Source organism: Astatotilapia calliptera, chromosome 1, assembly GCF_964374335.1.
Source record: "Astatotilapia calliptera chromosome 1, fAstCal68.1, whole genome shotgun sequence".
NCBI lineage: Eukaryota > Metazoa > Chordata > Actinopteri > Cichliformes > Cichlidae > Astatotilapia > Astatotilapia calliptera.
The window spans coordinates 24,312,925-24,326,042 of NC_137422.1; the positions used below are offsets into that span (position 1 = coordinate 24,312,925).

The 13,118-nt window shown below is 40.6% G+C and overlaps 1 protein-coding gene and 1 long non-coding RNA gene across 2 annotated transcripts; one reads left to right on the forward strand and one right to left on the reverse strand.

Moving 5' to 3' along the window:
* Positions 1–1,278: 1,278 nt before the first annotated feature.
* mc1r (melanocortin 1 receptor) lies at positions 1,279–2,529 on the forward strand. Its single transcript, XM_026169556.2, has one exon. The coding sequence runs from the start codon at positions 1,405–1,407 to the stop codon at positions 2,380–2,382; it is 978 nt and encodes a 325-aa protein (XP_026025341.1). The 5' UTR covers positions 1,279–1,404; the 3' UTR covers positions 2,383–2,529.
* Positions 2,530–11,848: 9,319 nt separating this feature from the next.
* On the reverse strand, positions 11,849–12,817 carry LOC145429473 (uncharacterized). Its single transcript, XR_013909717.1, has 2 exons — positions 12,695–12,817; positions 11,849–12,252 (listed from the first exon to the last, which is right to left on the reverse strand). It is a non-coding gene; the product is annotated as an uncharacterized LOC145429473 (long non-coding RNA).
* Positions 12,818–13,118: the final 301 nt, after the last annotated feature.

The following is a 13,118-nucleotide window of genomic DNA, read 5'->3' on the forward strand; positions in this document are numbered from 1 at the left end:
TTAAAGATGATTTAACAAAAATAAAATTTAAAAAAATATTGCAAAGCAGTGAAGGGGAGCCTTGCATGTGTGGCAGTTGCACATGTGTTTCCCACACTCACTGAATTAGCAGCTCAGGTGAATTTTATGACACCCCAAGCCCTCATTTGGTCACAGTTAAATCAGAACAAATGGATTCTGACTGTTTTTAGATTATTTAGTTACATTGCAGGTGCTTGTGCTTGCAGGAGCAGATGCTGTGTCTATGTTAAGGGACCAACTTTGTTCCCTACTTGCACCTACTTCCTCCGTCTGCAGGAACCTGGGCAAATATGATTTGAGCACAGTGTTAAGATCCGTCTTGACCCCTCTCTTTATTACTGTCTCAAAAAAAATACACAGACATGGCGTGTGCATCTTTATATGTGCAGTTGTTTTTAAAATGAGAATATCTAAGAACAAAACAGGAGGCTAACTACGAGTAAAGATTTAAATCTGCTTTCCAGAAAGTATAATGCAAGTTTTCAGAGCTTTTTCTTTTTTAGTTTTCAGAAATTATATTTTGGACACCAAGACTCTGATTAGAATAATATTAGCGTAAGTGAAGCATTTTCTTAAAGCAGAAAGGAAAGTGTTAAAAAAAAAAACAGATCGAACTATTACTGAATTCAATCCATCACCGTTCAGCTCTCTCCCAAGAAAACTTGGCACAACTTTCGCAGACAGGACCGCAGCGCAGCTGACGCTTGTGAGGAGGAGCCGCTTGAAGTCATTCAGGACGCAGCATCACTGTGAGAAATAATCCGGCATCTCTCTCTCTCTCTCTCTCTCTCTCTCTCTCTCGTTTCCAGTATACTATAGACAGTGTTCATTGCCACTGTGCTGGTCAGAACAATGTGAACTAATGGAAGGATTCTGGTGGATCGGCTGCTCTGTTTGAGGAAAAAACGTGAACTCGGAGTGCAAGATTGCAGCGGAGAAGGAAAGATTACAGATGCCCATCTCGGAGCAGCTGGTTGGATGGGGCGAAAAATAATAAAAACTCAATAGGCTATAATAAAAATAAAAGGATTACTCGAGTCAAGAAACTCACTTTTCACCGGGACCAACGCGGTAGCTCGCCGATGATTTTTCAGGTTGAAATAAATATAAATACATATACTTGAACTTTTTGCGTGGAGTTTGATGATCCTGGACGGTTGAGGCTTCCATGGGTTTAACAAACAGTTCGGATGAGTTGCTTGAATCCCCAACCTGCTCAGAAGCAAGCTGTAACTGCGACAGCTGATGTAGAAGCATCCTCTAAGCTCCAGAGACAGCTGATGAAGGTTCCTTACCCAGTTTAAATCTGTGCTGCAGCAGCCTAAAACCCACACGGAGCACCTGAAAAGCTAAAAGCTTGCAGTTACCTAATAGAAGGCAGACATGGAAATGACCAACGGGTCCCTGCAGTATCCCTCCATACTTCACACGGACTTCGGACCGCTAAATGACCTTCTGGAGGAGAACGAAACGAACTCAACCGCAGGAGAGCGAAACTGGCTGAACTGCGTTCAGATCCGGGTCCCTCAGGAGCTCTTCTTGGCACTGGGACTCATCAGTCTGGTGGAAAACATCTTGGTCATCATGGCGATTATTAAAAATCGAAACCTCCACTCCCCCATGTACTACTTTATCTGCTGCCTGGCCGTGTCTGACATGCTTGTCAGCGTCAGCAACGTGGTGGAGACCATATTCATGCTTCTCAATGACCACGGCCTCCTGGATGTGAACCCCGGCATGCTTCGCCACCTGGACAACGTCATCGACGTGATGATCTGCAGCTCCGTGGTGTCCTCTCTCTCCTTTCTGTGCACCATCGCTGCCGATCGCTATATCACCATCTTTTACGCGCTGAGGTATCACAGCATCATGACCCCTCATCGCGCCATCATCATCATCGTGGTGGTGTGGCTGGCCAGCATCACCTCCAGCATCCTCTTCATCGTATATCACACCGACAACGCCGTCATCGTGTGCCTCGTCACTTTCTTCTGCACTACTCTGGTATTCAACGCCGTGTTATACCTGCACATGTTTGTCCTGGCGCACGTGCATTCTCGGCGCATCGTGGCTTTCCACAAAAACAGGCGCCAGTCCACAAGTATGAAAGGAGCCATAACCCTCACTATCCTGCTCGGGGTCTTTATTTTATGCTGGGGCCCTTTCTTTCTACACCTTATCCTCATCCTCGCCTGTCCCACCAGCCCCTTCTGCAACTGTTTCTTTCGAAACTTTAACCTTTTCCTCATCCTCATCATCTGTAACTCCCTCATCGACCCGCTTATATACGCGTACCGGAGCCAGGAGCTGCGTAAAACCTTGCAGGAGATGGTCCTGTGTTCGTTTTGCTTCGGCGTGTGATATCATGGACATTCCTGAACAAAACCGAGCGCAACACAACATTCTTCCTCTGTCTTCAACATGTCCGAAGATAGAATTAGACACAACTGATATATGTTTAAACATGCAAATGTTGCCCGTGCGCGAGTGCACATGGCAGCTGAAGACTGTCACACTGCAAAAATTTGATAAATAGAACTGGCTTCCGTTTTAGCTGTAAATTTATTTATTATTGCGTTACGCTTTTTTTTTGTTCTTCACTGGGAAGCTTGTGGATAATCTCGTAAATCAGTCAACAGTTTCACAACACTACTTATTGGATCTGGTCTTAGTGGTTTTTTTCTTTCTTCTGTAAACATGTTTGATTTTTTTTTGTCTAAAAATGCCTCTTATGGTGGTCAAAATATGCTGCCTTAATTCTTTTTTAAAAAGGCGTTCAATTATTATAATTTCTTGAAAATAAAAAAGGAAGTTTACTTTCATTTTTAAAATGGCCAACAACAAAAGGTCGCTACCTTACATCTCTATCCCTTTTAAGATTATTTATTATTATTTCTGAATCAATATCTTAATTACATTTTTCTTTTAATGAATGATGTGCGTTGCAAGAATTAAAAAAATAGAAGCAGCGAATAATCTCTTAGTTACTGCAGCTCAAATGCAGATTATTTTATATATAGACTGTCTTTGGGAAAATGTTCAAGCATGGTGCAAACGGAGCAGGGGACGGATGAAACACAGCTTAATTGGAGGGGCGATCAGACTAAACCTTAAAATGACACTGTGTGACAAACTCCAAAATTACTGTTGCAAAAATAAACGCCAAATATCCCAGTGACTTAAAAAAAAAGAAAAGAAAAAAAGGGGACAAAAATCACATGAACATGCTTGGTGGTAGGCCCGAGGCTCATGGCATGAGAGGGTTTATGAAAGAAGAAAGAAGCCATGTCAAAGCTATATTTCTGGAAGTTTGTGGGTTCTCTGAAATGCGCAAATAAGGGACAGTTTGGGCTGAAGTTTTTGTTATGTAGGACAGTCTAGGAAGGAACGGACTAAAGATCCATGATTAAAAAGACAGCATACAGGTTACACCAAGTCCAGCTAATGTAATTAATTAACTTCATTGCATAAATTAATTATTAACATTAATAGTTTTAGTTGATGCATATATTCCATGGTGTTCTTTATTTATCCCACATAAGTGCTGGTAACAGGCCTGCATTTTGCACTCTTATCATTTTCTGTGGAAAAGATGAAATTCATCCATCTTAATTTAAACTCTGAAAAGTTTTAAATCCCCACATGATGGTGGGAAGAAAGGTTTCTGGGTTATCAAGCTGTCTGCCAACAGATAAATAAAGAAACCATGATAGCAACAATGCAATGTGTAATGTGAAGTTGTGCTCTGTTTAATGTTTTTGTTGTTGTTGTTTTTTAAAGATTAATTTTAGAACCCATTTTTTTCTTTTTTTTGTACACTTTGTTTTTTGTATACTTGATTTATTAGACTAGCTTTATTAGGATTGTTTTCAGAGTGCTGGCTCGATATAGAACTGATAATATACAACATTGTCATGTATAAGTCTTTAAGAAAACCTCTGTTAAAGATAATGACAGTCAGAGCTTCAGTATACAGCCACAAATAAACACGATTCCATACATAGTATAAAATGAAAATGTATAAATGTGGGTGTTTAACAAAAAAGAAAAAAAGAACAACTGTGTGCATCCAGGTCAACTTAAAATTGAGTAAAACAGGACTATGTTGTTCTGCATGTCATATGTATATGTATGTTAGTGGAATTGTTTACCTGTTTTCCCAAATAAAGGGGTCAAAACATACAAAATAGTTTGTATTGAATCCAGAACAACAGTGGTATTGCTTAGTTATCATCTGTCCATCATAAAGTCAAGTATTTTTCATCTCATTATTATCTTCAGATTTTTGCACATTGCTTGTAAGCATTATTTGAAGTCTTTATTCATGTGCAATCAAGCAAAAAAAGACTGCAGCTTCTCTAGGAAATGCCTCTGCAGTCAAATAAAGAACACGATATCCAGATTTTCAAATTATGGACAAATTATGGTTGCTGTATTGCATTAAATGGTAAATGGTCTGTACTTGTATAGCGCTTTACTAGTCCCAAAGGACCCCAAAGCGCTTTACACATCCAGTCATCCACCCATTCACACACACATTCACACACTGGTGATTAAGGTAGAAATTGTCAGTGTATTGTATCTGTAGGTATCTCTGCAGCATCTGCAGATGACATTCTAACTTTAATTGCAGAGCTTTTAAAGTTTGCCTATTTATTTGCAACATGAACATTTTCTGGTTCACATTAACAAAAATATGCAAGGCAACGTTTGCTCTGGGCAGACAGTAGAGCCATTGATATACAACACAACAGAGGCGTTTTTTGAAATGCTCCATTTTTAAACTCATGATCAAGTTCATTTGCTGTGCCTTAAATAACAGCAATGAGCACAGGGGATTTCCAGTTTGAAAGAAAAAGAAAAATCCCTCATCCTGTCCTCAAGGAAAAAATTAAAAAATCCTAATTGTTTAAGATGATTTAAAAAAAATTCTTGGCTTTTTTTGTATGTCACCCACACACACATTATTAGAGGGAAATGGCTCATTTTTCCATTTTATGAAAGAAATGGAGGGAATGCGTACAAGTGAAAATGTACATATGTCAGTTCGTTAAGTGGACATTCTTATATACTGGTTTTCTACTTGAGCACTGAAAGTATCTATACAACATGTCTCATTCACCTGTTCACAAATTCATTCATACAAGCACCGTTTTCTGCTTCTAAGTGCTTTCTATCTAACATTCACACTCCTGAACATATCAGGAGTAACTTGAGGTTTGATATCTTGCTCAAGGGCGTTTTGGCATGCAGACCCGAGCAACCAAGACTCAAACCACAAAGCGACTAATAGATGACCTGCCCTACCTTCAGAATCACAGCCACCCCAGTATTATATTTGCAGTATAATTGTTTTTTTTGTTTTTGTTTTTTTTTTAAACTTTTGCTAAAATCTTTTCTTTCCAGTTAGATTTTCATGTTGTAACAGTCCATAATTGTATTACATGCATTGGCACAGCCTAAATTTCAAAGAAACTTCAAGATGATGAAAGATAATCCCAAAATGAATGAATGCTATTCATTGTGATGGTTTGTGTCTAAAAATAATTTATTACCCTCATTAAATAGTAATTTGTGAATGGTAGTTGCTTTGGAAGATTGTCTCACGGCTTTGAAACATTTGTCTCTCCTGCCAATCCCGTCTCAGATATTAAATAAATATTAGGGTTGATCACGACACGTGCTTCTCAGAGGGAAACTGACATGGACCAGAACACACTGACATCACTGTCAGTGACCTGTAATGATAACGTTGACCATGAACCCCAGATTCGTGACCATGAAAATAAATGAAAAATGAACCATATGTTATCTGTAGTGTCTCACTTAATTAGAATTACTGCTGATTAAAGGAAGGAAGAGACGTGTGACTACATAATTTCCAGGGAACAGCATGTTATTATTGGTGCTATGACTTCTGCCTTCATTTAGCCACACAACACAGCTCTGTTTGCAGTAAAGGAAAATCTCCACAGCTGCTTCCCCCAACAACAAACACACTCAAGCTATATCCATATGACCAGACCACAAAATGCCTACCCTCAGGGATGAATGCCAATAAAATATATTTTTAAAAGGTTTTTAATCAAATGATTTTGATTAGAAAATCTTTACAAACAAAACCTCCCATAACTGAAAATAGTGGATACTGAAAACTGAAACAATTATAAAATAGCATAAAGTAATGCAATAGTTCTCCAAAAGTTGATTCTGTTCATCTGGACGTAGCGTTTTTGGGAGAAACGTTTCGTCACTCATCAGAGTGACTTCTTCAGTCTCAGCTGACTGCAGGTTTCCCCAAATCTTATAAACAGTACATCTGCACAATCATCTGCACTGAAACCAGCCCACTGAGGGGACAATGGGCTGGGAGGTCAGTTCCTTAATCATAATTATGCAAATTCTCATTTGCCCAATTAGAGAGACTGGACATTCATCCATCTGTCTTCTGTGTATCCAATTCAGGGCCAGCAGGCTGGAGCCTATCCCTGCTGTCATAGAGGCAGGGCAGGTAGCCAGTCTACCACAGGGCTACCACAAACAGGCAGACAACCAGCCACACTCACATTCGCACCTGTTGCCCATTGACAATAACCAATTAACCTAGCCCTCAAATCAGATTGAGATGCTTTGGCATGACCTGAGTTAAAATAAAGAGCGGGCCAATATTCCTCCACAGCAGTGTGAAAGATTCAATGCACCATACTGTTTGACAGCAGTTCTTGCTGCTGAGGGTTGCTCAAGCAGTTAATAGGTTTAAGGAATATAACCTGTCCACCTAACCACAGGGCTAAGCAGGTTTGGATAACTTTTTTCCCTTAATAAATTAAATCATTATTTAAAGAGTGCATTTTGTATTTATTTGGGTTGTCATTATCTAATATTGAAATGTGATTATCTGAAGCACGTAAATGTGACTGAAGGAAATTGCCTTCCCGGGTTTCCTCCGTGGCGCGAGCGATAAGCAGAGTTTGTCCTTTCCTTATAAGACTCCTAATTATTCAAAGTAACACTCAGGTATGCCATTCAGCGTGTTAGTACGAGCTCGGGAGCAGCTTGGGAGAACAAGAAAACAGAGACTGCTTTAGGTTGCCCTCCCAATCGACTCAAAGGTTTATTTGATACACAGCAGTTTATATAGATGAAAAAAGGTTCGTGTGTCAGCTTTCCCAGTTCAAACCGGTACAGACCAAATAAGGAAACGTCTTCCTGCCTTCTGAGCAAAGAAGTATCCTGTGTGTAGTTTATCAGTTCAGCTATAATTTATGATCATCCCAGCAAAATACACTCCTAGACATAAAATACAGAGTTCTTTCATCAGTGAATTCTGAAACAAACCACCTAGCCTTTAACGAGCCTTTTCCAGGAGATAAGGAAAAAGGAGGATGGGAGTAAAGAAGTGGTCTCATCTCTGTGGTGTTTTCGACCTTGAGGTACCAGCCTGTAAGTCTCACATTAATTCTTGGGTCACAGAGAAAGAGAAAAACAACTAGTAGATCGGCCTTATTGAGTAACAGTTTTCCTGTATAAAACAATATCCTGTAAATGCTTACCGTGGTATCAAAATATCATAACAGTTCCCCTCTTTTATTATTTTTTAAAAATAATAACTCAAATAGAAAGGAAAAATCACAAATGTAATAACATAATATAAAAAGCAAATCATAAAATGTAATAGTTCACAACCTAATGTTCAATATACACATCAGGAACATCATTAATGACATCTGACACATATTCTGGGTCAATTTGTGCCAATTGCAAATACATTGAAGTAGCTGTACTAGTAGCTATACGGGTTATCATTGAACGTACACAGGGTACTACACAACAGACAATAATCATCAAAAACATGCTGCAACGGTTACAAAGGCTACAATTAGTTCCTTCCATCTCCCAAACGTGTCCTGTAGCCACTTATGTAGCCACTGACCGTGACCTGTATTGGCAATTAGTTCTATCTGCAATGCTTCAAGTTTATTCATAGCTTGTGTGAATGAACCGTTAGGAGCGGTGTTATTGGGAATGAAAGTACAGCATACATCAACGGTTACTAAACCACAGGTACCGGTCCAATTAACAGGTAAAGCTAATCTAAGAGTATTATTGCACATCCAATAAGCATGTGGGATTGGTCTGGTCAGGCGCGTGACCATGTGTGATTTAACTAACTCCCCCCAGTCAGTATCATTTAAGACACCCTCTGGGGGAACAATGATCGATTCTCTGCTCGAACTTGAACTGTGTGTGTGTTCCTCCAGATATGATACAACTTCAGCCATAGAGACAGCTAGCCATGTCTCATTACAGCGTGCACCTGGGGAGTCAGAGAAGAATGTATAGTTATCCTTTGTATAATCTATGTGTGTGTCTAAGTAGGCAGTCGAGAGGGCTCAGAGTCAACTGTAAAGCGTTTTTAAAGAGAGCATTATTTCCGCTGATTTTCTCTAGTCCCTCAGTGAGGGGGAAACCGGATATGGGGTATCCTACTATTACCTGTTCTGCATCAGCCTTTGAACAGACATAACAGTTACTGTTTCCTAAATCACGAGCGGCTGTTCTGGCATTTTCATACCAGGCGTTAGCTCCTGTTCTAGAGGGTGCATAAAATGGTTTATTAGTGGCGTCTATGTTGCTATTTACTGATTTTAGGGAACGTGAGGAGTGCATTAAGTAGGTGTCTTGCAAAATGGAGCATGAGGTATAGTCAGCAAAATATGACCTGCAGAAATGTGAACATGGTTGCAGTTTACAATACAAAATAGCAAAGAGAAATCCTAAGGTTAATGCGATAGATATGATAAATAACCTAAATATATAAGAAAGTATATAAGAAAAACAGTTCTTCAGTTGTCTCCTGGCCTGGTCCCAGGTTCGAGAGACATTGAATAAGCGTCGTATGATGACAATGGGCATTTCATTTTCTCCATTATCAGGATGAAATGAGTCTGGCTTTATCAGGTTAGACATCATGTGGTACTTTTGGCTTTCTGTTCCTGCTGGATGTTTGAGTACCTTGTTGTTGTTCTTTCAGACGTTGTGTGTTAATCAGTGATTGCGTGTGTGCACTGGATCCGGGCGCTGGCTCGCCTGAGATGTCGTCTACTTGATCCGACGCCTGAGATGGTCCGATTGGGCTGGTCTTAACCCTGCTGGCATGAATCCACTGAGGTTGTCCGTCTGTGAGGATGCTGGTTCTTCGTCACTGCCAGTAAAGCCTGGGGGCTGGAAAACGCGGCCTCCCAGAGTGTCCTTGGTTTTAGTGGCTTCTCCAACATGCGTCTCCTTGTCTCCACTGGTGGAACTGTGGAGGGGAAAAGCTGAGAGAGACAAACTTTCTGATAGTTATTATTCAGTTTTTCTACCAGGTTGTGAACATCAGTGGACAATGCAATATAGATCACCTTCTACTAGCGGTGCCCCTCTGGAAGCTGACCATGGTCTTGGAAATAGTCTTATTTCAAATGGAAATAATTTGGTTACTTCAGATTGAGTCATTCTAATCTCACACAGGACTTGAGTAAGTAATTTGACACAGGTCATTAAAGTTTTAGCACACTTTTGAATTACTTCTAATGTGAATGAAGGTCCTCTATCACTGTTAATTTGGTGAGGTATTCCGAATCTGGGTATTATTTCATTGCTCAACTTTTGACAGACTACTTCTGCAGTTTCTTTTGATGTTGGATAAGCTTCTACTCATTTACTAAATTGATCCACTATTACCAGTAAGTACTTGATGCTTCCTTGTGCTGGCATATGTATAAAATCAATTTGTAATGTATGAAATGGAAAATCTGGTTGTGGTAAATGCTGATGTTTTGCTTTTGAGCTACCTACATTAGTTCGCGCACATGTTAGACAGGTTGCTAATATGCTTTTTACTGCATGCAATGTTTTCTCAATTACAAATCTTGATTTTATTGCCCCTATTACCCCTCTTTGTCCGACATGACTCACACAGTGAAAATGTCGGGCAAGGACTGGCATCAGGGAATATGAGAGGGCAATCAAACGCTTAAGATTTTGTATAAGCCATCTCTGTCATCTAAGGTACAGTCATTATTCTATGCAGAGGCTTGCTCTTGTATAAATTTTAAATCAACATTTGTGTCTAAATAGTCTGGGAGTGTAACAAGTGGCAGCTGTAGGGGCACAGATAATACTTCCTGCGGAGGTGGGAGCTGTGATGCAGCTGCAGCCTTGGCTGTCACGTCTGCTAAGGCATTACCTGTTGCTTCGTCTGTGTCAGCTGTACTGTGTCCTTTCGTTTTTACAACTGCAATGGCCGATGGCAGCTGTATAGCCTGAAAAAGTCTTTGAACAAAATCAGAATTTAGCAATTTATTTTCCATCAGCAGATCTAAATCCTCTCTGTCTCCACAATGTGCCAAAGTCATGCACAACGCCAAATGCATAGCGGCTGTCTGCGCAAATTGTCACATGCTTATCCAAATGTAGCTCACAGGCGCGTATTAAAGCCATGAGCTCTGCTTTTTGTGCTGAGTGAAATGGTAATGAGTGAGCCTCTAGTATGATGTCAGGCAATGTCACCACTGAATAGCCACAAAGAAATGAGTTGTCACTCGGCCTTGAACAGGACCCGTCCACATAAACCGTGGCTGAGTCTGGGATAGGTGTTTGCTCTAAATCTGGACGTGGTGCTGTGGATTCCTGTATACGTGTCATGCAGTCATGAACGTCAAGCCTGTCTGAGCCATCCTGTCGGTCAGAAGAACACAGAATAGTATCAATAAATGTCATGGCGAATCAGGTGTGCTGCTCGCTTTTATAGTGAGATTTGCATATGTTGTTTAGTTATGTTTGCTACAATGGTCGTGACCTGGTGATTGGTGTGTAGAATAGTGTCATGTGAGAGTGTGAGCTTCCCGCAGTCCCTTATCATGATAGAGCAAGCTGCTACTGCCCTCAGGCAGGCCGGCATTCCCGAACAATTCAGGCAGCACCTTTGAGTGGCGGAGGTCAGCACTCCCTGTAATGCATTGAAAGAGGCAGTCATTTCTGTGGACCACAGTATTCGAGGAGGCTTGTCTTTTTTTTACAACAGTCACGCAGAATGTGGTCATGAAAAGAACAGTCTGGTATGCACTGTCTGCAATAGTTCACCATGCCTAGGAAGGACAACATTTCCTTCTGTGTAGTGGGACGAGGGACAGAGGTCACAGCTTTGACCCTGTCTGCAGTCATGGAACGTTTTCCGTGAGACAGTGTGAATCCCAAATATTGAACAGAAGTCTGACAGTACTGCATTTTCTTTGCTGATGCTTTGTGGCCAGTCTTTTGAAGGTGCTGGAGAAGCATGTGTGTAGCAGTTAGACATAGTTTTTCACTTTCAGCACAGAGGAGGAGGTCATCCACATGTGGATCAGGGTGCAGCCCTCAGGAGGAGTAAAGCTGTCCAGGGTAGCACGGATCACCATTGAGAAAGCAGCAGGGCTGTCTATCATGCCTTGAGGCAAACGAGTCCAAGTGTACTGCTTATTTCTATGTGTGAATGCAAATAACGGCTGTGTGTCACAGGTACTGAGAGAAAGGAGTGGAGCATAAATCCACCACGGTAAAATGTGTATGCAATGCATGTCAATATGCTGTGAACATCTGAAACGAGAGGTGGCAGAGGAATGTTGACTGCATTAATTTGCCTTAAGTCTTGTATGAAACGCCATACGCCAGGTTTGTTAGGCTTTGGCACAGGATTGACAGGAGTGTGGGCTTTATTACTCCTGTAGTCAATAAATCTCCTATGATGACATCTAGAGCTGCGGCTTTTTCCGTGGAAAGGGGACATTGCCTGACATATACTCGCTTTTTGTTTTTTTTTTTTTTAGCTGTGCGTGATAAGGTATGCAGTCAATAAATCCTATATCATTCTCACTTTTAGACCACAATGTCATATTCTGGTATTCAGCTGGCAACGTAAGTGCAGAAATAGTACAGTGGATAGGGTAGGTTAGATCTATGTGACGACATATTTCGTAACCTATGTCTGAGTTATGTAACAAAATCACTGTTTGACCTTCACTTGTGTGAGCAGTTATCATGTTGTTGAACAGTGTGAGAGAAACAAAAGTGTGGCTCCCAGTCATGGGATTACCTGTTAGTGGCGTCTGTACACGTTTTTTTTTGGCACAGTGTGTGACATAGAGTACCGGACAAAAAGGATGTTGAGTTCATTCTCTGCTGAGGGTCCAGCTGACACAGAGGATGTTCCTTCTCCATCATGTCGGTACATAGGGCAGAGAAAACATAAGCTGTTATCAGTGTCAGCAAACATTTCACCCTTTATGTTAAATGAAATACACAAATTCATTTTTGCTTTGGGTGTCTGCGGCTGCTGGAAAACTGAGCTAAATTTGCACCTCTAGCTTGTCCAACAGTGCATAAAGCGTTTTATGAATACTAGGATAGATTCATCAGGCTTCTGTTTACACATAGTTACTGCATTTAAGTCAATTTTGTCTCTGGACATTGTTAGCAGGAATTTCTTTAGATTCTTAAAGAAATCGGCGACTTTGTCATTATTTACCCTCCTTTTGTCCATAGCGGTAACATTTGATGCATCACGACGCGGCATTCTATCATATATTTTCTACAGGACTTTTTAAGCAGACTACTTTTCTTATCACAAATGATATTCAACATTTCTACTGACCTGTTTTCTGGCGATAATCGTTCGGGATAAGGCTCCGAAAAGAAATTAGAATGCATTGAACTTCTTAAGTTGTAAACAAAGTCAGTCACATAAGCACTCCCGCATGTTCTGGATACGTGATCATGGACGTCTTCACCGATTCGCGGATGTAGGTTACACGTAACCGGAAATGGGAGTTATACTGAGCCGTTATTTGAGACTTTATTTTGTATTTTATTAATTTTTGGTTTTACAGGTACTTTAGATTTTTTATCGGACCTGTCTGTGGTCTTTGAATAATTCTGACCCATGTTCAGTGATTTCCAGAGGGGTTTACACGCTAGGAGGATTTAGGTTAGTATTTTCGCTGCGGCACAGCTGAGGTCACTTTAAATTTATTGCTAGCAATTTTTTGTTTGTGTGAGCAACTCTCACTTAGCGAGCA